The sequence below is a fragment of the Poecilia reticulata genome, linkage group LG9 (genome assembly GCF_000633615.1).
Source record: "Poecilia reticulata strain Guanapo linkage group LG9, Guppy_female_1.0+MT, whole genome shotgun sequence".
Taxonomy (NCBI): Eukaryota; Metazoa; Chordata; class Actinopteri; order Cyprinodontiformes; family Poeciliidae; genus Poecilia; species Poecilia reticulata.
The window spans coordinates 29,309,792-29,335,703 of record NC_024339.1 but is presented as its reverse complement, the minus strand read 5'-3'; the positions used below and the strand labels follow the sequence as shown (position 1 = coordinate 29,335,703).

General features: G+C 40.3%; 1 protein-coding gene across 7 annotated transcripts in view; it reads right to left on the bottom strand.

Annotated features, from left to right (window-relative positions):
* Window positions 1-2,140: 2,140 nt before the first annotated feature.
* gapvd1 (GTPase activating protein and VPS9 domains 1) overlaps window positions 2,141-25,912 on the bottom strand; it is a 37,928-nt gene continuing 14,156 nt past the window's right edge. For 2 of the 7 annotated variants that reach the window (XM_008419199.2, XM_008419204.2), the window contains 21 exons: window positions 24,234-24,391; window positions 23,784-23,913; window positions 23,431-23,556; window positions 23,143-23,316; window positions 18,859-18,996; window positions 17,190-17,324; window positions 16,384-16,503; window positions 15,568-15,645; window positions 14,524-14,870; window positions 13,717-13,804; window positions 12,952-12,984; window positions 11,466-11,537; window positions 11,228-11,356; window positions 11,017-11,143; window positions 10,800-10,912; window positions 9,076-9,235; window positions 6,999-7,186; window positions 6,458-6,671; window positions 6,278-6,350; window positions 5,247-5,444; window positions 2,141-4,947 (listed from right to left, as the gene is read on the bottom strand). In XM_008419199.2, the coding sequence (XP_008417421.1) occupies window positions 4,807-4,947; window positions 5,247-5,444; window positions 6,278-6,350; window positions 6,458-6,671; window positions 6,999-7,186; window positions 9,076-9,235; window positions 10,800-10,912; window positions 11,017-11,143; window positions 11,228-11,356; window positions 11,466-11,537; window positions 12,952-12,984; window positions 13,717-13,804; window positions 14,524-14,870; window positions 15,568-15,645; window positions 16,384-16,503; window positions 17,190-17,324; window positions 18,859-18,996; window positions 23,143-23,316; window positions 23,431-23,556; window positions 23,784-23,913; window positions 24,234-24,391 (2,942 nt within the window). In that variant the 3' untranslated portion in view covers window positions 2,141-4,806. The remainder of the gene's footprint in view (window positions 4,948-5,246; window positions 5,445-6,277; window positions 6,351-6,457; window positions 6,672-6,998; window positions 7,187-9,075; window positions 9,236-10,799; window positions 10,913-11,016; window positions 11,144-11,227; window positions 11,357-11,465; window positions 11,538-12,951; window positions 12,985-13,716; window positions 13,805-14,523; window positions 14,871-15,567; window positions 15,646-16,383; window positions 16,504-17,189; window positions 17,325-18,858; window positions 18,997-23,142; window positions 23,317-23,430; window positions 23,557-23,783; window positions 23,914-24,233; window positions 24,392-25,912) is intronic. The other 5 variants (XM_008419200.2, XM_008419205.2, XM_017306817.1 and 2 more) reach the window with 3 other exon arrangements.

Below are 25,912 nucleotides of genomic sequence, written 5' to 3'. Positions count from 1 at the left end.
TAATGATCTGTGGATTTTTTAATTTCTAAGGCTTACACGTAGCAAAATACCTAACAGTGCCTACATTTATTTTATTTTTGTTGTTGCAAAATAAGTGTTGCCAAATAAGCGGCTCCCATTTGGCCACTCTTTACAAAACATATACCCGTTTAGCTCTGAACAGTCAGTGGTCACTTTATCTTGTCTTTAGAGGAGGAAATCTGGGTGAACTCGTTGCCTTCCCACACAGCGCGGAGAGACGGAATGGTTTATGGATACCATGAGATCATTGTCTGCCGGTAAGGTGGGAGGCCGTTGTCCCCCTACAGCCAGGAAGCACCACACACACCAACATGTGAAGTCATGCATGAACCCCGCTGGACTGTTCATCTGTTATCCCACAGCCATCTGGGTGAGACCTCGGGCCTGCTTATGTCTTCAAGCAACAGAATGACTTCAATATAAAACAAAGATGAGACCCAAAAAAAAAAAAAAAAGAAATTTAAAAATTACATCTTAAAAAAAAAATTCCTGTGATCCATCTGTCATCACATGTTGAAATTAACTTTCAGCTTAACTCATCATCTCCATTGCCACAGATCTTATTCATCTTGTCACATTTTGACCACAAACATCAATGTGTTTTATTGATGTATGTAAAAAAAAAAAAGTAAAAAAGTATGGTGTGCATTTACTGAACATAAAAATAAAAGCTTCAGAGAATCGCCTCTGTTATGTCTCTACCAGCTTTGACATCTAGAGATTAAACTTTATCCTTCATGAAAATTAGCTCACAGTATGGAGTCTCAATCCATCCTGCCCTTCAACTCTGACCGGCTTTCCTGTCTGTACTGGAAAAAATAAAAAAATATCCCCATAGCATAATGCTGCCACCCACGGGAGTGTTGTTCGGTGTTAACCTTTTCAACCACACACGTTTTGAGCCTAAAACAGTTACACTTTGTCCAATACATCCAAAGGCCTTCTGTTAAAACTTTAATATTGCCACTCTTCCAGAAAAGCATAAATGTGTGGCTGGAACAGCTAACAATTGTCCTGCCAGTAGGATCTCCCATCTAGAGCATAACGCTCCTCTCCGCGTCATCTCTGTGGGTTTGGAGTCGAGCCATGCCTTTCGTTTATGGACGACAGATTCAACGGTGCTCTGTCCAAAGCTTAATCTCGTTTAAGAATTTAATCCCGTTTCAAATCTCTCCACAGCTTTCAGCCGTGACCGGTCCGCCTGCGTCTCTTGTTCTTCATGATGCTGCTTACGCAGATCACCTGTTCTGTGAAAGCCTTACACAGGTGGACTTTGTTCACCAATTAAGTAAGTTCAGAAAGCAACTGGCTGCACTGGATTTTATTTGGCTGTACCAGATTAAAGGGGCTCGATTACAAATGGAACTTCAACCTTTTTTCAGAGGCTTTGTGAAAAACTTTGAAATTACGGAAAACCAGATTTCCGATTTGCAATTATGCACTGCCTTGTGTTGGTATACATCCCAAAAAGTCATCATAAAAATGTGCTGAGCTAAACATGTGATCGAGCTACGAATACATTTGCAAGAGATTAGTACATCCTTATTTATATTTATATAAATAAATAAATAAAAAAAGAGTGCTCAGCAGTGGAAATTTGAAACAAACCTCTGTGCAGCTCAGATCTGTTGAGCATCAAAAGTCTAAAAGATCCAATCTTGCCACTGGCTTATGCTGCTAATTAACTTTACTCACCAATATTTGAATTTAAATGAACAATTAAGAGATATCATCAGGGGACACAAAGCACCCCACGAACAAGTTTATGATGGTGAAAAGAAGGGGATTAGAGAAGGCAGTCGGTGAAGGAGGGCTTTTAGACGGGGGGGGGGATATCTCCAATTACAATCCACTGAAACTCCACTTAGCAGTAATGAAATGTTTGCAGACACGTTGCTGTTTGTGGATAATGCACCTCTGTTGTTCCCACTAACAATTATATTCTGTGCATTGTTTTTATAACCTTTTGCAGCTATTGTGCGAATCACTAGATACAGCTCTGACTAGCCGAGTAGCTTCAAAGTGATCAAGCATTATTGTTCATTTATAATGGGTGTTTTTTTTTTTTTTTTCTTTTTGTAGCTGTTGAGGGAAAAAAGGAGAAAAAAAAGGGGGGGAGGAAAATGTCTGCATCTTTTATTTATTTTTAGAGAATTACATAATGCATTCATCACAGTAAAGACAAACCGGCCTTTCCCGCATGTCAGAGTTGTGCAAGCTTACAAATAAATTTACAAATCGAATGCAAAATTTTAAACTCTCAGTGGTTCAGGGAGCGGAGGAGGAAAGCTCTGACACAAACTCTTTAGACTGTTTGGTTGCTTACAATGAAGACTTTAATTTCATTTGCAGAAAGTTTTTCTTTTTTTTTTTTTTTTGCACAATAATTTGTTTTCTCCATGAGTTCTGTTGCTGCAACTGGCTGTCTGAGGACACGCTGACACACAAGGCCGGGTCCGAGTAATTTGATCCGATCTGTGGAGTATGTATTCCCCAATTAAAGTGACATCACATAAAGCTAAGTAGTATAGATGCAACCTGCAACTTGATTTTCCAGTGCGTGGTTTTCTCATCGGATTCATTACTCTGACTGCGAGGAAGTGCACCGCGCATAAACAGAACCTGCTTGTGTGCTGTTGCAGATGCGTGTTTAGAGGGGAAAAAAAGAAAGAAAAAAAACCAGAAAGCTAGGTTGTGAAGTTGCCCATTATTTGTTCATCAGCTTGAAACAGAAATCAGTGAGATGCTGTAACATTGCTATTCATTTTAATCACATTAGTTGCGTTGAGGGCTAAAGGCAAAAAATCAAATAAAATACACTGCTCCCTGTCGAATCTTCCAGGAAAACATGTTTTGTGCAAAATATACATGTTTTTCTGATATGCATGTATCGCTGACACAAAAAGAAAGCTTCGCACCCTCTTGCAGGTTCAGCTGCAGGTCTGTGGCACTAATCCTATTCTACGGTTTATGACGGCTGAGGATGCGCAGACCATTCGATGACTTCATGCAAGAGGAGGCAGAGGGTCAACAGGTCGCACAAGCCTCTCACACCTACACCAATCACTTTAGCATCAAAAGTCAGTAACGAGTCAATAGTGTTGATTGTTTTCTTGTTTTTGGATCTTTATCAAATTGTGTGTTGTGCTGGCAGGTCGTTAACTGAAAAGAAATGGATCGTTGGAAACAATAATACATGTGGCACAACCGTGCAGAAAAATGAAGCAGGATTTAAAGGGGAAGGGGGAAAAAAAGCCATTTTTGGATAGTTAATGGCATGCTTAAACCAAAACGAGGAAAAAAAGAAAAAATCAATGATACCGAGCCATCACAATGCACTGTAACTGGGGAAGACAAAAAAAAAGAAAAGAAACAAGCGCACATAAATACAAGTCCCTTTTGTCGAACTCATAAGGAGGTAGACGGCCAAAACGGTTTCCAACGTGGGAATCTCAGGTATAACATTACAAAACTTACTACAATGCCATCAACAAAAAAAAGGCTGCTTTGATAAAGAGAGACGATGGCACAACAGATATCACAGTAGTTCAATTAAATATTCAACTTCTCTTCTATATTCATCTTTTTTTTTTTTTTAAACCAGTGTAAAGGTGATCCAGCCCTCTTGTCAATTAATGCAGGACAATTAATCTGATTTTAGGTTCATTGGGTACAACTCTGAGGTAGGTTGGGATTTTTTTGATATTATTCTGTTTTGTTCCCGCTCAGGCGCTTTAAAATAAAAATAAAAAAAAACTACACATCTGAGCCGTGACGGTAAGAAGTGTGGCGATGCCCGTGTTCCAGCAGAGGGACATAAAGGGGTTTTCAGTGGCCCAATGGAGTGTGCATGTGGATGGGAGACAGTGTCTATTTTGGATTAACAAATGAAAAACCTGTACAGAGCACCCCACATCAAAGGCACTATTTCAATATATCCATAAATGCCACTGTTGCTCTGTGCATAAGTTAACCCTGTACATATTAATCGCCCTGCTAAGGTGCCCTCCTGTTTCAAGCGTTTCAAACGAGTTTATTATAATCTCAGACATTATATGCATTGTTATTTTTTATTTTTTTCCTTAAAGTTAGATAAAGCATTAAATAGAGCGACATGTATAAATATCTCTGTTCAAATTAGTGAAAGTTTGGGAAAAGATTGAAGTAAACAATTCTTGAAATAAGCTGCCTGACTGTTGAAAACTTTATGAGAGTATGGTTAAATGCGGACTGATCTCACCGTTTCCCATCAGCAGCTATAACTGTGACCCCCCCTCCCCCTGCGACGAAATGCAATTAATAAACATTACAATGACATTAATTTGGAGGCCCATCCCTCAAACCTGGGTGAAAAACAAAAGAACATCGATCGTCACCTAGGAAGTCTGGTCCCTTTAGATGAGATTATATTTTTACATTGATTTAACCTCATATTATTAATTGTGAATACAATAAAATTTCTAACAGATTCCCACTCACCAAAAGACAAAAAAACCCCTAAAAGAATACAAGGAAAAAATTTTTAATCAGATTCAGCGTTTTTGTTGCCAAATTTTGCGCCCCACCCCCACCCCCGTGGCTAAAATCTGGATTTCTCCACATACGTACAGTAATATATATTTTGTTATCTCTCAACGTCTCTGGCTATGTACAAGCTATACAAATTCAGAGCAGGGCCGAGAGCCAGCATTTCTGAAGCTGTGCAGAGGGAGCAGTTGGTTGGGAAGTCTCCCAGTCTCCCGGCTCCTTCCCCCGCAGTCTGCCCGTACAGGTGGCTGTTCTGCTTCACTTGCGATCGTCGATGGTCTTAATGAATTCCACCGCAGCGGTGAACTGCATCCACCAATAGCACTCCTCCCCACTCAGCCGGCTGGCGTAGAAATTATTGATGTACTGAACGGTGGACAGCAGGCAGGGCGGGTTTGCCTGGAGGGGGAGGAAACGAGGGGACGGGCCCACATTAAGAGCGCAGAAGAGGCTCGGGCAACAGCGTGCGGATTATAATCAGAAACGTGTCAACAAAAAATAATAACGCACACATTCGGGTTTCTAACAGTGTGCTGCAATCGCAATCAAAAACGGAGAGAGAGAATTTTTCCGAGATGATCATTCTTAATCTTCACTGACAAGAAAACAGTGAAGTTTAACAGATAGCTGTTAACTCAGCCCAATGTCAGACGGAACAAGTGGAGGAGGAAAAAAAAACAACAAAAAAAAAAACTTACTCTTATGAGGACGAAGACGAGGACTGGGACGAAGTCGTCTGCTCCTGGCACAGAGTCCTCGTTGGCTAGACTCAGCAGATTCATGATGGTGGAGCACATACGCAGTATGCACTGGACTTTGTCTCGTGGGGTCTTGTATGCGTTGATGGTCCTGATCTCAGCCTGAGCTGAAGGCCAGGGAGCCTCTTTAAGGTAAACCTGCAGCCAGGACAGGTTAATGCAACACTGGACTCTGTCGACAGGTGTGGCTCAATAAATTAGAATATCACTGAAGAGGGACTGTTTCTTTTTGCAACTGATTGTAAAAAGTGAAACACACAGAATATGTAGGTGCATTACACACCGAGTGACACAGTCAAGTAATTTGGATGGCTTGGAGATAATGAAAACTAAAAATTGAAGATATCGGAAAATCCAATATTAGACTATATATATATATATATATATTTTTTTTATCATCATTAAAAAATTATAAAACACATTTCCAAGTATGTTTTCCTTCCACATAACTTTCCAAGAATACATTTTGATAATTCCATATGTAGCTGTATTCCACACCACTTTATGTCTTGAATGGGATTCCTGTCAAAACTGAGGTTTCTTTGTTGCTCATGCATTTAACCTGCTACACTTTTTCCTTCTACTCAACTTTCGATTCAAACATTCTGTGAAAAACCAGCTTCTTTAGCAATAAGTCAGTGTAGAGCTGTCAGTTCAGCAGTATTCTTTATGACGGTGCAGGTCATAATACAAATAGAAATAGAAATTATTTTACTACTGGTGTTATGTAATAATATGATTTTTATAGAAAGGTTTTTGGTTTTAATTAGCAGGAGGCCATAATTTCCAAAATTGCCAGAATTAAAGATGACAAATATATCACTCCACATGTAATGATTCTTTAGATTTTTTTCAAAATGACTGATTAAATAAATGTACTTGTCAATTATATTTTAATTCGAACAACAGCAATAGCTCCTGTTCTTTATGAATGCATCGGGGCGGTGCGGGGGGCGTCATCAAGATAATACCTCAGGGATCTGCAGAGCCTTGTGATTTGCCGTCACAACTTTTGAAAGCCGCTGGATGTGTTCATGGAACAGCCTGCATGCAACAAAAACACCATTTGAGACCAGCATGGCACATGTGGAGTTCACATATTACACATATCAGAAGATTACTTGGCACGGCAAGCACAACGAGCCACTCACTGGTCTCTGAGAATATCTCCATCCTGATTGGGGTAGAAGGCCAGTTTGAAGATGCGGTTCATAACGCTGCGCTCGATAGCCATCTGGGCATCCTGCAGCTGGTCCTCGCTTGCATACTGCCAAATGGCATCACGGGCCATGGCACCGTACAAGTAGCGCAGAAAATCCTCCACTGCTGCAGTCTTGTCATCGGCTGCCGTGCACCCCTGGAAAGCTTGAGGCAAGCACAGGAACAACAACCAATGCTCGTGTGCCAAAACGTGCCTTGAAGAGTTACAGGAAATCACTTGAAAATAAACACCAATAAAGTAGGACTTTAGATTTAAAACATTCAATAAGTGCAATTTGTTTTAGTGTTGTGACTGGCAAGTAATATAAGAGAAAAGACATTGTAAATCATGTATAGCATATCAAAAAGTGTTAGAAAATACCCTGGTGAGATTGTCAGAATCTCTCCTCTGAAGGCTGGCAAGTCAATATGTTCAGCCTGGGTTTAGCTACATAGAGGACGGTTAAAAAAAAAAAATAAATAAATAAATACCTTTAATGAACTCGAGCATCTTTGTCTCCATATGTTCGAGGAGGAGGCGAACGCAGACGGTGGTGAAGTAGCGGTTTGCCACCTCCTTGTCTCTCAGCACCCTCTGTAGGAGCCGCTCCAAGTGGGCCTGAGATGTCTGCAGACCCTGGCGGCACCGGGTTAGATAGGCTATGTACGGAGCCCGCTTCCTGAAGATAACACAAAAATTACCGCTTATTAGAATGTCCCTCATGCTGGCTCTTCAAAATAACCCCCCCCAAAAATATACAGGGTTTCTCTAAAGCAGTGGTCCCCAAACTTTTTCCTGTGAGGGCCACATAACTTTTCCCTTCTCTGGTGGGGGGCCGGAGTCAGTTTGTAATAGAAAAAGTGTTACACGTTTATCACCTGCGCTGCCGGAAATTGTTGACGGGGGGGGGGGGGACAGGGGGGGGGGGGGAGAGTTTCTCGATTGATTTTTACCCAGAAAGCACATGGGCAAAAATCGTTAGTGAAACGGTCACTGGGACTGACTAGTATATATTCCATTCAGGGAAAGTAACTTTAACATATGAATTCCTCATATGTTAACATAAAGGCTCGTTTTGAAGTATAAGCTGCTACTTACAGGCATTGCTTCGAAGAACTCGACCTGGAATGCGGCATTCATAACAGACATGTGTTCATCTGCTCTACCGCTAGCAAACAACCGTACTGGTTAAATAACATAAAAGTCAAGCAGTTCCCTAAAAGTCCAACAGATGGCAGCAATGCACCAAGCAAAACAAAACACCCAGTTTACAGGACACACTTCCTGCTAAAGAGCCCCCTGGTGGTTGAAGAAAAATCCACATATAAACCGGAAAATACAATATATGAAAAAAAATCTGAATGCTCTCTGGTATTGTTCAGGGGGCCGGACCAAATGTGGAGGCGGGCCGTAGTTTGGGGACCACTGCTCTAAAGTATTCATACCTCTGACTATTATACGTTTTTGTCACTTAACTATAAACATTATTGTACTCCATTGGGATATTGTGAGATCCACCATCACAAAATAGTGCATAATTGTGAAAATGGAAGGAAAATTATACATGAAGTTCAATTATCTGATTAATGTGCTCTTCATTAACATTCGGTCCCTATCTCATTACTTTGTAGAACTACAAATTGTTGCCCATTCCTCTGTGCTAGAAGCTCAAACTCGGGCAGATTGGAACACAAAGTTTCAAGTTTTGGCAGATTCTTGGCTGTATTTATAGTGCTTCTAAAAATGACTCTTTCCCTTGAATGTCTTACTCTTTATTGAGTTTCCAAACCGATCATGAACAACAAAATGTGGCTTCTTTAGGAAAAATAAATAAACAACAAAAAAATCCCCTCAAAGTTAATGTGAAGAGTAATTTCTATAAATTGACAAGTGAGAAATGATTGCAGTGGTATTTACCCCCATTAAATTGACTGACCTAATTTAACAGAGGTCCAGTCAATGGGCAAAAGTAGTCTCACAACTAGTGGAATGAACATTACCTGAGGGAAGTGAATGTGTTCAAGTCATTGTAATAAAACAACTGCTGTGTCTGGAAGGTCCTTACACTGGTTAAGCTGAGTTCCTGGCTACCATTACAGCTTGAACAGCTTAGCAAGGAAGAATGAAGAAAAAGTCCAGCGTTCAGATGTGTAAATCTGACTGAGACCTATCCATACCGACTCTGTGCTGTCATTGCAGCCAAAGCTTCATCTACTACAAACTAGCTGAAAGGAGGGTGAATATTTATGTCGTCACATGTTTTATGTTAAATATTTTTAAAAGTAATTTAAGTGTGTCCAGCAAAAAGGGGGGCTGAATGCATCATTCGCCACACTTCACTCAGTTGTGTTTGATAAAAAAAAAAAAGTGAAAACCATGCATTACTTCCATACTTATTGCCCAATTATGCATCACTATGTGTTGTTTGGTCTCACAAAATCCTGATAAAGCACACTGCATTTTGTAGTAACATGACAAAGTTTAAGGGACTGCGCAAAAACCAACAAAATATTAATTGCAGACTGACGTGAGTTGAATGGCCCGATCTCTAAAGGAGTTCCGAGTTACCTGTAATCTTCCGCGATGGCAGCAAGCAGCTTCCTGCAGGTGCGCGCGTCGAAACGGCTGACGCAGCGTGTGGTCTCCTGAATCTGGGCCATCTGGTTCTTATCCTGAAGGTTGATGGCCTCCGCCAGCTGGACCTTCAGGAAGCAGACGATCTCATTGTCTGAGAGAAACGGGACAATAGAAAAAGGATTGATAAAACAACCTGCTAAGAAAGGATAAGCATTCTTCCACCTTCAGGAGACATTAAGTTTATTTAAACTAAACTAATTCACTCAGCAACACCTGTATCCTTAAACAGGCAGATGGTGGTCATCCTGCACATGTGAAGTCGCTGGTTCATTGAAAGGAAACCTAACACCGCATGTAGTAAGAATTTGTAGAATCAAACAACCCATAAAAAGACCTAGGTAACCATTTGCCATTTCGTCCAAATTTAACTTCATAGTATTTGCTGAAGAAAGCACTGAAAGGTTTCTTTTTGCAAAGCTTCATGCTTTTGCAAGCACCAGAGACATTATGTGTCGACACATGCAATATGGTTTAATACATAGCAGGACATTTTCTTTAAAGCTTGTCCCAAGCTTTCACAGTAAGGTCAGAGTCTGGAGGTTGTGCAAACTTGCTATTTTGCTAAAGGACACTTTGAGCAACAGGGATGTTTGCCAAAATTTTAGGCTTACACTTAGTTTCTAACGGGCACTAGGGACAAAGATATATACGCTTTTAGGAAGTTGTAAAACTTATTCTGCACTGTTGTGCTCAAACTAGTAGCAGTCCATCATCACTAAGCAGCTCAATCACCATTTTTGAAAGAAATACATGCCAAATAATTCACTAGGAGTAATAGTCATAGTGCACTCCTTCCCTGTTCCAGTGCAGAAAATGTTTGGCTGCTCAGCTAAAAAGATCACAAATGCTGCAAAAGGGAAAATAAAACCAAAAAGACTCGATGAAAATAGAAAATCAAATGTAAACATAATCAGTTTGAGGCTGATTGGAGAAGGTATATGGTTACTTGTGAGCACTGTCACAATAAGATTAGACTTATGTGAATCCAAACTATTGGGAAGTAGCTACTGTAAAGTCTGGTGTTGGTTCAGGTATCATAACAAGGGGTTTCCTCCCATACAATATGTTGTTAGGTCAATCGATTGTATACGGGGGACCGTGGATCAGTTTGAAAATATCAAAATAACTGAAGTGACCACGATGTTTTAAACTCAAGAGTAAGTCAAACACCAACAAGTGAGCAGGACTTTGGGTCCAGTCCAAGAGGACATACAGTAAAGAGCTGTCAGACCAATCTGCAAACCTTAACCCAGTAGAAAAATTGTAGAGTGAATCAAACGTGCCCAAAAATTAGCAGGAACGGTAAAATGTAATACAATCCCCCTGGGCTGGAATACATCTATACATGTCCATTTTTACAAACAGTTGTTAGGCAGTCAAATATCAATTCAGTGACTCACAGAAAAGCCACATTTTCAAGATTTTTTCAGTTCATGCAGTTAATATTAAGTCTGCAAACAACCATATGTCTATTTGTGCAAACTGAACATGTTTTGCTTTGAAACACAATGTGTATTGTCGCCAGTGCATTTCAATCTACAGAAACATCCAGATCACATTTGTATTTTCAAAATGATTTCTAATCAATATGTGCTTTTATTATTCATTTGTGACATATGGATGTGAATCGCTACATCAGACTAAATCTCTCCCACCTTCAGGATCCATGTGATCAGGCAGTCCGTTACGTGTTGTAGTTGGCGCCATGATGGGGAGAGCTACAGAGTCTGCAGAGCACAAAGCCAACCTCAGCTTTTTCTTTGCGTCGCTGCAGGAAAAGGTCCAATCAAATGTCAGAAAGGGCAAATTGAGCAACTGTTTGTAAAGTTTGGGGTCTTTTTTTACAGCACCATTAAGAATGTCATGTCTCACCTGAAAGAGAATTTGGAATCGTGCTGCTGTGCAGTCTGGCTGGCTGAGTCTGGCAGATCATCTGCAGAGATGTTTTGCAGAGCGTCTTCTCTGGGAGGGTCATTCACATTGTCCTCCACACACAGCTCTGAAAATATACACCATTAAAGTCAATTACCATATCTACAGCCATCATGTGCCATGAACACACGTATCGGTTTTCTCTGCTGACCTCCTGATCCATCATAAGAGGCTCCTCCGGTGGCTCCATCACTCGGGCTGGTCCTCTTGATGTTCCTGTACTTGTCCAGGATGTCCTCTGCTGCCTGTACTTGAGTGTTCTGTCTTGGCACTGGGTCATCTGACAAACCGCACAGCAACAATCAAGCAGCATGACAACAAAACCCGTCACGGAGGAAGAGTTTCAGACATATAAGACTTAAAAAAAAAAAAAAGAACCCAGTACTGACCTTGTGGGACACGGTCCTGTGCAGCATCTTCCTTCTCATGTTTGTCCTTCTTCCTGAACGCCGTCATCGGCGCTGTGGAGGAGAGACGCGTGAAGAGTGACAACACCGTTACCTCCCCGCAGGCTGATTAGTCATCACCAGCTCATGGCCACTTCGGTAAAATTGTATTACTTTATGGGATGTTTTGAGATAAAAATTCTCACCGAGTTCCACTCAGAGGTTAACATGCACCCATAACCAGAATGAGTGATCAATTTACTGATGCATTTTAAACTGTTCTTTTAGGCAAAATTCAACCAACATAAATAGGTATGAACAATGTATTGGAACTAACATTGGTATAAGCATATATGATATTTTTTAACACATTGATATTGGTCTGATAAATAAAACTGGGCTGATATTAACAACTGGTATTAATTACAATCTTGTTTGTTTCTCCAGAGAGAGGGAGAATGTTGACAATGTGGTATTTGTTTGGTCTTGTGATATGATAGTGATGCAGTGCAGGATTTTGTGGAATTTAACTGAAGCTGTAGTGAAGTCAGGCCATTTTTTTCTAAGGTGAAACATAAATAATATTGGTAAATATCAGTTATTGGCCATAGCAACAATATTAATACTGGATAGCGATAGTGGCCCAATTTTTTTTAAATAATTGCATTCTCTTTGTAATGAAGAGTATTGAGCAAAAATTTTGTCAAGACTTTGCTGATAGCTATAAAAAAAAGTGGTCACTCGGGCAGGATAAGGAACATTTATCCAAATATTAATCTAAGAGTATGCACGTAAAATGTCAACTCTTCTTTGTTGTAGCGCAAAACTGCCCTGAACATGCAGGCATCCAGCCTCTCTATATGACAGGCCTGAAATGCAGAGATAGGACATGTGGGGGGAAGGTGGAACAAACTTTTTTTTCATCCTTTCTGAAAAGGGAACATTACAAATAAATAGCTAAAACTACCCCATTCATTCCAGTGGTGAGCGTATGTAAACTCTGAGCAAAACTGTAGCAACTGCATTTAAAAAATAAAAAATAAATAAATAAAAAATTTGTGACCAAAATTAAATATAAAGCCAAAAAAGTATATGGGCATCTAGAATTAGACCTTTGGCATGTAGCAGAATTCCACAAAGGTCCACCATGATTCATAAACTGTGAATAAAAAGCAAAAACTCCTACTGATGTCCATCCTATTGAAAGTGGTGCCAAATGGACAAGCAAGAGTTACAAAGGCCTCCTCCGAGGCAACAAAAGGAAAACATGCTTTTGACCATACGATGAATGACGCTAGCATAAAAACAGAAGAGGGGGGTGGAAAAAACCGGATGCACGGAGGAGGAGCGTGACTGCGTGAACTCAGCCTACACCACGTCACATCACAGCTCTACAGCTCTAAGGTGACATCTACGAAGCAGCGTGGCGCGCAGCCGTCGGCTTCGGCACTAACAGCTAGCACGGTGACGACAGCGTGGAAGCGTTTACCTGGGACGTCACTCTCAGCCGTCCAATACAGCACTGTGAGGAACACAACAGACAAGGTTGGCCTTTCAAGCACACGCTGCCGCTCTGCGGGGACTACAAACTGAGCTTCACCATGTAGGGCATATGAGACCAAAAAAAAAAAAAACCGCTGTGGTGGTTTGGAGACAGACTTGCTTTAGGCTTTGCAATTCCTTTTTCTACAATTAAATATGATTCTAAAGAGTATTAAGCAGGATTTTTTTTGCAGACAGAAGTTTGAGAAATGGTTATAGATTAGAACAGCAGCAAGAGATGCATCATCTATCGGTGCTGACAACAGCGAGGGTCTATCTAATGACCATTAGCTGCTGGCTGACAGCGCTGCTGGGAGGGCTACAACCACACCATCTACACAGTTAAAGCTCCTCTGGAGACTGATCAGCTTTGAAAAGTCTATATAAATCTGCAGCTGAGAGACCTGTGAGGAAAACAACCGGACGTGTCGCAGCGGTAACTTCAAACAACATGAAACATTATTTTCCAAATGGAATTCCATCAGCGATAGAGCAGAGATCACACATAATCATTCTTTCCCCGTGTTATAAATTGGTTTTGCTTTGCTCTTTAAAGTGTGATTTTTCCTGTCAGTAGTTATTTGGAGAATCTTTCTACCAAGCCCAAAAACAACAACAAACAAGTGAAAGTCATAAAAATTTAATTTAAATTTAATTTGTAATTTTAGCAAAAGAGAAAAAATGAATGAAGACAATGCATCCATTTCCTTACCTTTGGGAATGGCAGACACAAAACGTTTCTTCCACCAGGGTCTGTTGCGATCAGATTTCTCATCGTCGCTGTCTTTTCTGTCTTCCACCTTTGAACAGAAGTTTAGACATTAAAATCAGGAAATAGTGTATTTAAAGGGCCACATGTCTGATATGCGACACCTTCTCCTTCATACATGTCGACAATAACTCCAATTACCCAAATAACTAAGGTTTTAAAATAACTTCTTTATTGTTTCAGTTTAATAGAAAGTTACTTCTTAATTTCAGAGAAAGAATAAAAAAATGTTTTTTTTCTCCCCGAGCTACTGCATAAAATCTCATTAAAATATATAAAAGCAAACATTTTCCTTTTTTTTTTTGACAAAAAGAACCACATTTACGTTTTAACTTCAATACTTTGAAAATGTGAAAGTTTTTATATTTTTTGTCAATGATTTCAAAAAGCAAAACTCTTAATATTATTGCACAAAGTGAAATAATCCAAGGCTTTATTTCATGTAATTTTGACAATGAAAAGTCATCTATGAAGATGCTGATTTGGTTTTCCAACAGGACTTGGCTTGACTTAAACAGCTAAACGAGAACATGAATAAATATTGTTTCCGTAATTCAACTGATTGGAATCAGCCCAGCAGCTCAGTTGCACTGTCAATGCAATCAGTATATTGAATTAGCCAATTTAATATTGAGTGTACTATTTTAGGTATTGTGTTATTTTGAACATTTGAGGACAACAAGTGTCAATATAAAAAAAGACAGATGTCTGCTTTATGAGCATTAAAACACAGATCATGACAGTCGTTACCTCTCCTTTCAGGGAGTCCTTGCTCGGCGACGAGGAAGGTCCGGCAGCGAAGGCCCCGGGAGGGTCACGCTCTTCAACCGCCACCCGCCTGTTAAGGCCTGGGTCGCTCGTGGGCCGGCGGCCTGGGCACACGATGTCAGAACTGCGACTGCGGACCAGTCTGTCGGGGAAGGAATGGCGCTGCTTTGATTGCTCGAGCTCAGCCTGGGCCAAGCACTGAGCTGTGCAAATGGAGTGCCGTATGTCCGGGCCCATGGCACTGGCTTCAGGTATGGGAGGGTCAGGGGGAGGGTGAGTGGGCCTGGCGTAGTGCACCTTGGGCCGAACTATTGTCCCTGTGGAGGAGCCTAAAACAATAAGGAAGAAAAGGAGTGAGGAAATCTATAAAACTATAGCAATCTAGTAGCAATATGCAGCAGTGCTCAGTAAATTATCTCAATTTTCAAAGTAACTGACCAGTTTTCTAAAACTTGCTATAGAAGTGTATTATGTTTGACTAAAAAGTCCAAACATATTTATGAAATGATACTTCTTCTCTGTATCAAACCATTTTATGTTTCTAGAGAAACCATTTGAAACCTAATCAGCAGAAAAAAACTCTGTGTGTGTGTGTGTGTGTGTGTTTGGGGGGAGCTAAAGAGAGATGTTGGTGGGAGATGAGCCCTAGGAGGAGGTAGGCCACCTGTTCCAAGGGTAGACTCTCTCCTGAAAAGCTTCCAATGGCAGCCTCGTGCCATAAGCACAGTGGGACAAGGGGACAGTGCCAGAGAGCCTGGGGTGAGGTCTCTCAACCTGTCATCCCCTCACCTTGCCTTAGAGACACAGACACTACGGTTCCTCAAACACTTTCCTGCTCCACAAAAAAAACTGAACAGAAGCTAAAACCAAACATTTTGTAACACTAAATTAGCTGGAAAAAAAAGGCATTTCCTTTTATGTTTTTACAGATCACAATGAATAATTTTAGTTTTGCATGATTCAAGCATGACCCATGCTCATGTCTAGCTCTAAAGTCCCACAAAACATTGTGAAATTGAAAATGACCTTCACCAGTGGAGAGCGGATCAAACATGGCGAGCAAAGAATCGGCCTGTGAAGGCGGAGATGTCAGATGGTGGGCTCCTGCAGACACGTGAAAACAACGAAGCAATTAACAGTGTTCCTAAGGATGAATGAATCTAAACTGTAGTGATGATGCACAGGGTTAGCCATGAGGTTAAAGGGGTAAGGTAATGTATATACATTTTAGCCAATTATGTTATAAAGCCTGAATGAACAGCAGATTTACCTCCATAGAAAATTTAGTCGAAAAACCAACTTACCAACTATCCAACTGTTCATGATAGTGGGCAGATTTTGGTTATCTTTGGTCAGTAACAGCCTCCATACTGAAGAGTGTTACTATTATTGTGACTCATTAGTGCTTAGAATCAGAACCTGATTAGATTTAGGGGTCGCCAATCATCAATCGTCAGTAAGGGCTGGTCAAGCTGAAAATCTGTTTACTGCAGCCACTTACTCTTTTTCTCCATGCATCTCTTATTATATTTTTAAAAAAGAAGAAAAAATAAATAAATTTCTGACTCAACACCAGAACTCAAAACACTTTTACATATGTAAATATCTTCATTCCGATTGCCATCCACTTTCAGTTTTAATAGAATGCAATAATAGAAATATCAAAAAAAATGTAATACAATATAATAAGTTCTGAAAAAATGAATATAGGGAGAAAAGCAGTCATTTAGTTGCGTGGCAAGTATGGAAGTGGTAGCAGTTTCAGTAAAAAGGATCCAGTTAATGTTGATTAGACCATGTAAACAGCAGAGGGGAAAAAAAAATGTAAAAAAAATCTCCTACCTTGACCCGACTCCTCGCCATCAGGACTGGTCACGGAGTCCTTCCCACCAAAATCTGAGCTACATTCTGACCGCAGGTCCTCGATCTTGTTTGGGATGTCTTCCGAGGTCGCACTGATACCTGTAGTGAACATGCACAAAGTGAACAGTTCTTTTGAGGTCAAAAGCAAATTCAATATCACCTCTGCAGATAGATGTTTTAACTTGGCACCAGTCAAAGAAAAGAAAAGTGCAAGTGCAACGGTTTTTAAAACAAAAGAGGATATTTTTGTCTTTAGACTTTGCTGTATTGTCTCTCTCTCAGGTGGGAACCCAGTGGGAACTTTAAATTGGTAGCGTAAGCTCCCATGGGTTAAGGGAAAGACACGGGTAAGAATGATCATCAGAAGTGGACTATCCATCGGCAGGATCCTGTGGGACTTTCCTCCCATGAGCTGAGCCAGGAATGTCACCGCTGGCTTCTTAATCTAGAATACTACTTCATGTACTTCCAAACTGCACGTCCACCTGAGCCCACGGACGAAACGACCAGCATTAACCCCTGTGTCACTCAGGAAAAAGTCACACACCAATGCAACTATGCAGGTTAACTACCCTCCCAGCAACATGACCGCTCTGAAACAAAGAGCCTGGGAAGGAGAGGTCTTCTGTTTCTACCCAAACACACCAAAACAGTTCGATTAATATCTTTCCAAAGGACAAAACAAAAAGAAGACTACAGAGTCAAACACTGAAAGAGGACTCAAAGTTTTTAGGACACAGAAACAAACAAAGCAGTCTTTTTTTTTGTTTTTACTACATAAATACCTGAGACAACACTGAGGCCTGGTGTGCTGGGTCTCGAGCTGACTTCTCTGACCTCGGTGTCATCCGAGGTGCTGCCAACGCCAGAGCAGCTCTCCAGCTCCTGCAGACGCTCCTCTTGCTTCAGGTCTGGGGCTTCTGCAGACAAACCAAGAACAAAAAGATTTTATTTTTAGGTATTTTTCTCATGTAAAAATGTAAAAAGAAAAAAATGCCCTAATGCTGGGCAATAAATCAATTGTTTCGATTCATCAAATTTTTGGTTTGGAAGATTTAATTTTTGGGAAATCAGAAATTTCTCAACTTTTTTTCCCAATTTTAAAACGTTCTAATAAAATTGCATCTTTACTCTGCCAAAATATCTCATACAACTCACAGAAGGGATGACTGAAGTAAAATAAAATCAAACATTTTATCTTTAAGCCACATCACCCAGCCCTGTCATGTTCCTTCCCTGAGTGATTGAGCACTGCTAGTGAGCTGGCTGATAGAAAACTCTTGAACTTTTCCCTCACTCGCAATAAAGATAAATTCAACTCTTTAGAAATAACTCACAAGAACCCTTTGAAACAACAACAACAAAAATAAGTATTTTTACACAAGCCCCATACTCAGATCCCACTGTAACTCATACATGGGCATTTTTAAAATCGTCCACTCACTTTGTTATGATTACCAGGGAAGCAAAACTGTACATATCAAAAACATAACACAGCTTACATCATTATTAGCCTTATAAGTGCCAATCTAAACAATAAAGCAACCGCATCCAATTTTTTTTGCTACCCTGTGGTGCTGTTGGGCCCGACCCAGAGGCTTTACTCTAGCAGCAGTGCTCGTTTGCATGCTCGTTAGTAATAATGCGTTGCTGAAGTGCTCTTTAGAGTGTAGTTTTCTGCTGCCTAGCCATGAAACAAGCACTGTGCTCGAACTGAGCACGATTTCGCACCATTATTGAGCAGAACGGGGGCAACAAATGGAACAAAAAAAAAAGCAATCAAGACACTCATGCATGTCATTTTTGTTGCAGTGCACATATTGAAATACTGCACTGCTTTAATTAACACTGGCCCAGGCTTTTCAAAGAAACACTTAAGACTGTTAAAGCTCTCTATTGATTTCTACAAAGCACTTGTTTTCAAAAATAGGAAGTCAGACACGGCATCTCTAATTGATATAAGATAAGAACTTTAATGTGGTTCATAAGGATGCGAGGAAGCTGCGATGAGTGCTGATGTTACAGAAGGAAATTCACAAACTTGGGTCTCAAAGCAGCAGCTTGGCAAGTCTGTCCAGATAAAGAACTGACAGTCTATAGGCTGACTGTAAACTGAGGACAGCTGCTGTCCTTGTGCTTCCCTCCCCGCTGCCATCACAGGTGCAAACGCACCTGGTGGTCCCTCTAAGGAAACCCTTAGCTGCCTTTTACTGGCACAAGCAGAGCTGCCCTGAAAGACAGGCAAGTGTACAGAAATGCGATGACAGATGTGCGCATACGTTCCTAGTGTGGAATGTGACGGAAAACACACCTGGTATTCCCCCCACTGTACTGAAGAAGCATAAATGTACACACATAAACATGTGTGTTCAAATGCACATCTGAGGCTGTCATTTAAGTTGTAGAACAATACACGACACTGGAGCTTGTCCAGAATCAACCTTTCGCTCCCACCTGAGTCACTCGGAAGGACCTCCACGCTCCAGGCCTCGCTCGTGGTCTCTGACATGGTGGAGCCGTAGGGGTCCAGCAGAACCGAGCTGGAGCCGGGAAGGCACAGCAGGCTGCCAAGCATGTTCTCCGCCGCTGCCCCTGAGAGCACGAGACAAAGGGTTAACATCCTGAATCGGCACAGAGCAGCTGCACTGTCTGGGGGGAAAATAAAAACGCTGACCCAGCAGCAACTTGCAACAGTGGTCTGACTAGCAGACATGTTTACTTTATTAAAAGGCAACTACAGATGCGGATCGAAAAAGACTAAGTATGTAGTTTGTAGGGCTGTGTAATAATATCGATTTTGCGATATATATATCAATATTTTCTTTCCTAGAAAAAAAAAAATCGATATTCATCCGCAAGTATAACAACAAACTGTCACCTTGCTCACTCACTGCTTCCTTTGCCGGGAGAGTGATTAGGTCATCAGGCTTAGAGTGATTCCTTCAAATGTTAAGTGTCAAGATTAAAAAGGTATAATTTACTTTATAAATGCATGTAAGATACAGTTTGTACTGTTTCAATTAAAAGAAACATGTTTTCTCACCACTTCTTTAATTCATTTTGTCCAGCTGTCGACTTTAAGTCTGTGTCCATGTCCATGTCCAACCAGAGCCAGGTATTGGGTAGTTGGTGCTTTTAATCAGTTTTCAGTTAAATTAATTCAATCCAACTCTATAACAGTCACAAAATGTCACTAAAATTACTCTGTCCCTCTAAAATCTTTCAAAAAATCGCAAAAGTGTTATGAATTGTATCGTTTGCTGAATATCGCAATATATATTGTATCGTGAGCAGAATATCGTGTAGTGTAGTGTATCGTGAGATTATTGTATCACTACAGCCCTAGTAGTTTGTTGCAGTAAATCTTGAACTGAAAAATTCAATATTTAACTTTGGTCAACATATTCAATGGCGGTTCCTTGCAGAAAGTTAAAGTCCCATTAGAGTTCAGCACGCTCCACATTTATATTTATGATAGTACCAAATAGCCAGTAGACATGTAGATTGCGTCTAATGGTTGTTATGGAGAATCGCTGAAAAAAAAGATACCACTCTTTGCAGCAGTTCTCCAACATTGAACATTGGAGCCATTTGTTAACCTCTATGGTATCCTGCTCATTCTGTGTGAGACTTTGGATATGGATCCTCCTCGTTCAGCCTGTAGCTAATGACAGTGCCACTCTTTGTCAGGTCATATTTGTACGGGAGCCAGAATGAGATGGATTATGTAGTAAACGTAAGGTTAAAAAACACTGATTACTTGAAAAGAAGAAAGTGTAAATAAAAAAATAATTGCTTTCTATTAATTTATCCTTAAAGGGAATTCACAGGGGACTGTAATTGTAACTGTAATTGTAATTTCTTAATCATGTATAAAAAACATTAAAATTGAAAATGCTTTTTGTTTGTCTCATCCTATATTATAAAAACTATTCTATCAATTGATGAATAACTTTTACAGGGTCCTGCAGGTTTCACCAACTCAAATTCAAGACTTTTTAAGGGCATTGTGAATGGAATTTAAGACCTGTATTACTACAGAGACGTACAAAAGAAAAATCGAAAATAAATACATCGTACCAGTTGGCAACAAACAATAACCGATGGCTACAATGAATGTCATCCAGACAACTGCAGATAAATTTGCACCAACCCATAATCAACATTATGGGTTGAAGTCCCGCGAGAACTACACATAATATATGTAGTGTTGTAGAGATCAAATTGTTCTCTACAACAAAATTTAGAACCTGTGCCTGAGGTATTTAAGGCCAACTTAAAAAAAAAAAAAAAAAAAAGAATTTAAGACATTTAAGGTCTTAATTTTAAAAAACTTGAAGCTATTTTAAACTGAACAGCACAATGGATTGCGATCAGCAAAAACATGACCCATCAAAGGACTGACACAGAGTTGCACATAGATACACTAAGGTGTCATATGCTTTACTGGGACACACAAGTGGATGCACCACTTTGCCAAGGGTCAGAGGTTAATAGGAACATCTCATCCCATACTGGCCTCCGGGGCCACGACTTAGAGCTGCTGATTAAGTGCGGCATAATTCACAACCAAATTACTGCTTTGTCCATCCTCCTAGAAAGTCCCTCTATCTCCATTTGGGAAGCCGTGACTTAACAAGGCGGAAAAATGCAGGGGAGGAAGGGAGGGGGGGAGCTGGGCAAGCAGGTGTGAGTGGGAGTCGGTGTCCACGGCTCATGACCAAAAAGTCAACCTGTGTGGTAGGTGCACTCCCTGGTTAGTGAAGCTTCCACATCACAGCACATGCATAAACACTGAGTGCACACACATGCCGGCACCCAGGCAACAGAGTGTGCTGCTTTTTGGCAGGGGCAGGCCTCTCACTGACAGTGGGAGCGCTCCATCCCGCTGTCCATGTTTACAGTCTTCAAGGTAGGGGCGCAGAGTACTTGTCTTTCAGGTGGATGATTAAATGAGTGGCACAACAAGAAGTGAAACAATTAGAATTTCTGCCTCATTATCATGGTAATCTTATCAGAGGGATAATGAGGTATTAATGGATATTTAATGTGCATCTCATAACCCAATCCCTTGGAGAAAACACATAAGGAAATCGCTGTAAATTCACTTAATGATGGAAAAGTCCCCCAACGCCATATTCCGAAGAATGAAAAATGGTGGATGCAAATGAGAAGGAACCAAGGTCAATAAGACTGCGGGGACTGAGTGAATGTCAGCGAAGAGAGAGGAGGAGAAATAAGCTGGGGAAAGAGTACTGACAAAAAAAAAAAACAGCAGCAAAAAAACAAACAAAAAAAAACAAAAAACGGTGAGGGTCTCAGTGACACAGAAGCTCAACGATCCTTTCTGGTTGGGCTGTAAATAAACGTTTTAAGCTCATAACCTCAGTGTTCCCATCACAATTTTAGCCTTGTTTAAAGAATGCTCTATCCATTACATCCTTGTAAATAATCACTTAAAATCCCATAGCTGCATTATTTCTCTAGAAACAGCAACTCGCCACTCTTTTTATCTCAAATTCAATTATACTAAAAGAATGAATGTTATTTTATTGAATTTGAAATGTAAATAGATTCAGCAGATACTGCACTATTTATGATCATTTGAAGGATGATTAGAATTTCAAGTGGAAAAAAAAAAAAGTTTCTTTGATAATTGGAAGATGATACGAGACCAATAAGAAATGTATGGGTTTTTTCCAATCACTGCTGACTTGACAGTTGTCAAACTAACAGTAGTTGACATCCAAAAGCAGGGTAAACTACAAAAGCTCATTGCTTGCATATTCACAGAGTGCTGCATACAATAATTTTGATTATTAATTTTGATTGTCTTCGCACATGATAAGCAAATGCACTGTCCCAAAAAAGCCTAAAGTAACATTTTTCAAATAAAAGTAAAAGTAGCATTTTATTTTGAAAGGAAAAAGCATGAAGGAGCACAGAATCCAAGTTGTGTGAGATCCGGTGTGAAGTTTCCACACTCAGTGATGAATTTGGGAGACAAGTTCAAAGTCAGGGCAGCACACCAGTTCATGCTTATGTCAGCTGACAACCTTTATTGAGATGCTGATTTCATTTTCCAGCAAGACTTGGCACCTGCCAGCACTGGGAAAAGTGTCAATACCTGGCGCAATGATCATAGTAAACCAAAGTATTAGCAAGAGGAAGATGAGATACACAGCAGCCAACAATGCAGACAAGCTTGAAGGCTGCTATAGAAGCAGTGTGGGTTTTCTAAAGATCCCAGCAGAGCCTCTGGTTGTTTGATGCTATGCCACTCATTCATGTAGATGGAGGCCTGATTAAAACCTGAGTGCACATATTGTACATAGACATACGTTTCCATGAACCAGAAAAAGTCTCATTGCATATTCAAATTTTTACAGAAGCTAATTTTTTTTCCTAAAATCTGTAAGCAACAATTGGCAGAAATAAATGCTTGAAATGGATCACTTTGTGATGAATTTCAATAAAATCCAAGCTTCTCTTTTTGAAATGAACTAACTACAGCTGTATGTGCTCTACATTTCGCAGCAGGGGGCTAAGACATACAAATGTGCTTTTGGATGCTGTTTCACCCAAATGCCACAAGGTGATGACATTTCCCTCCATTTCCCTAAATACACACGGTCTCTGTGTTCAGTAAACAAATGACTTGTGTACGTTCATTAATTACCTTTTGATGCACAGAGTGAAAGTCTATACACATATGAAGAGCACAAGGAGGTTCTGCACCTGCTATTTCCTGCAGTCGATCTTCATCCATATTTGGGTCAAAGTCGCTGCCAAGGACGTCAGTGCTCCAGGTTTCACTGACCGTCTCGGAGATGTCACGGTCATCCGTCAGACCCATCATGTCTCTGATCTCAAACTTGCGCAGTTTGTCATCCAGGTTGTCCTGTGTGGTAGCTGAAGGAGACGGATCATCACAAATTCATCACAAATGAGCTGGCCCATTTTGTGGATAATTGTGCACGTATCATGCTAAATGCTTTAGGAATGTTTAGAGGTGCGAGTACACACCCTGTTCGTGCTCCAAGAGCTGCAGCGCTTCTACGCCGTTGCTCCCCGACGGGCCGGCCCCCAACTCGGAAACGGACTCTCCCTCCAGGTCCAGAGAGGACACAGAGTTGGAACGATTGGATGGTCCTTAGATTGGTAAACAGATCAATAAATAAATACCAATGAGTCAACAGAAGCGAAATGTCGTGACCTTATTTATCAAACTGGAATACTGGCTCTATTTGTTTTTTATTATTCATCTATGCATGAAAAGAGGAAAAATATTTTACTTCCCTCTTGTAAAAATACACAAAAACGTCAACCAGTTGTGTTTCGGCATGCGTTAACCGTTTGACCTCAGGCTGCAGACTGACCCTCTGAGATTCCTTCCAAGTTGTCGCTGCACAGCGAGAAGCGCAGGGTTTTGTCTGGTTTACCATGCAGCTTAGTGTCGTCAGCCGGGCCGTCCCCCTGGGGCCCATCAGACATCTGCAAGTTCAAAACCTGCAGAGCAGAGGAGGGATAAACAGACAGCTCATAGAAACCAGCTCTCTGATCCTGCTTTGACAAGAGTCCTTCTGGTTAGCGGGGGGGGGAAGGGTTACCCGATTCAACGACAGCAGTTCAAATTTTATTTGGAGTAGAGAATTAGTTTTCCACAACGAACATATTTTCTTTGCCATTTCTTTGTTGGGAATGTAAAATGCATAGTAGAGACGATGAGAGGTCTCACTCCCCTTCAGTGACAGGAAATAATATTGGGCTGAATTTATCACATCATCATCTCCCCCTCCAAATGAGTACATTAATTCAAGTCCCATTACCTCATTCTCTGACATCATCCCAGGGACAGTTTGAGGACCAGTTCCGAGTGAAATTACTAGCACCTCCTCTGGCATCAATTCCTGCAGGGACTCCTGGGAGCTGGCCTCTGCCTCCCCCTCCTGGGCTATGTTGGTACGGCTACGGCTGCGAGCAGCTGCTGGGTTGTAGGTGACAGAGAAAAGACAACGTATTTTAAAAATGTTAAACTTAAAAAAAAAAAAAAAAACCTTTAAAAAATCCCCCCCCCCCCCCAAAAAAAAAACCCTAATAAATCACAAGTCTAAGAAAGAAAACATAAAACCGTAACGACACAAAGACAGCTATTAATATAAACTAATATGATTTTAATGTATATTAAAGGTGTTAGTAATAAATAAAAGTGAATTACTTAACTGTATTAGGCATGGGTCGGTTACCGGTGACCAGGATTTAAAAAGGTCACGGTGTTCAAACCTCTACATCGCTCATGATGCTCAGCTGAATGCAGTGCTGCCATTTCCGCAGTGCTGCACACTGCTATTCAGCTGGCTGATACGGGCACCAATTGTATTACGATTTTGCTGTTACCACGGCTATAGCTGACAAGCCATGACCTGCATGCTTATTAATCAGCCCACTGCAGGCTGGCTATCCAAGAAGATGGTTTGATTAATTAACAAGCTAATTTGCAGTTTGTTTTACTTGCTTTTTAGAAAACACAGGAGGAAAAAAAAAAGGTAGAATATTTTACACAATAACCAAGTTTACTTGGAACCTAATTCTATATCTGCACATTTTAATTATAACTCATTGCGTATATACTGTGCAATTTTTACTCAAGGTTAACACACCGTCCCATGCCTGTTGTGTATGGATTAGAAGCAGCAATTAATTTGTTAGGCTGTTTAAATGCAGACGTATACAAAAGCTCATGCATCGCTTATCATGGGCTCCAAAAAATAAAAAATAAAAGCCAACATGTCTTTTTATGCCGTCCTGTCTTCTAGTACAATATATTTTTCCAATTCCACCAATTAAAAAATATCCAGATAATTCAAGAGTTTATTTTTTATATACATTTTAATAATAAATAATTTTAAAAATGTGCTTCAGTAATGTTTATTTTAAAAGGGATTCTTAGAAGCGACACTTCTAGTATATAAATCTAATTATTTCTAATTGTGTTTTTCCCCATTTCCGAATAAATTCAATTAAGTTAGAGGTTATATTTTTGAAAACATTCAGTGGGAGATTACTCATAAACTATTTATTTTAAAACTTCTTACACATCTGTACTAGAAGTGCCAGTAACTCCAAAGTTGTTGTATACATCTGTATTCAAAATATTACATACGGCACTTATCGCAACTGGAGATGCACTGGTCAGACTTTTCCTGGCCAGTGCAGATTTCAGATTCCAAATTGAGACTCATCCTGCAGCTGATTGGAGGTTTCAGTATTTGGCCTGTGATCACAGTTCAGACCACATCAAGAGAAAATATGTTTTGTTTTTACACTAAGATAAAATGACATTTTCTAAAGTTCCACTGTATACTAGTGCTGGCTCGAATATGAATGCTATGCAGTCCTACAGAACAGAAGAAAATAATATTTTGCCTCCACTCTACCTGGTAACGAATAGCCAAAATCTGATGAATGGCGAAGCAAAAATAATTATAAAAAAACAGGTTAAACAAAA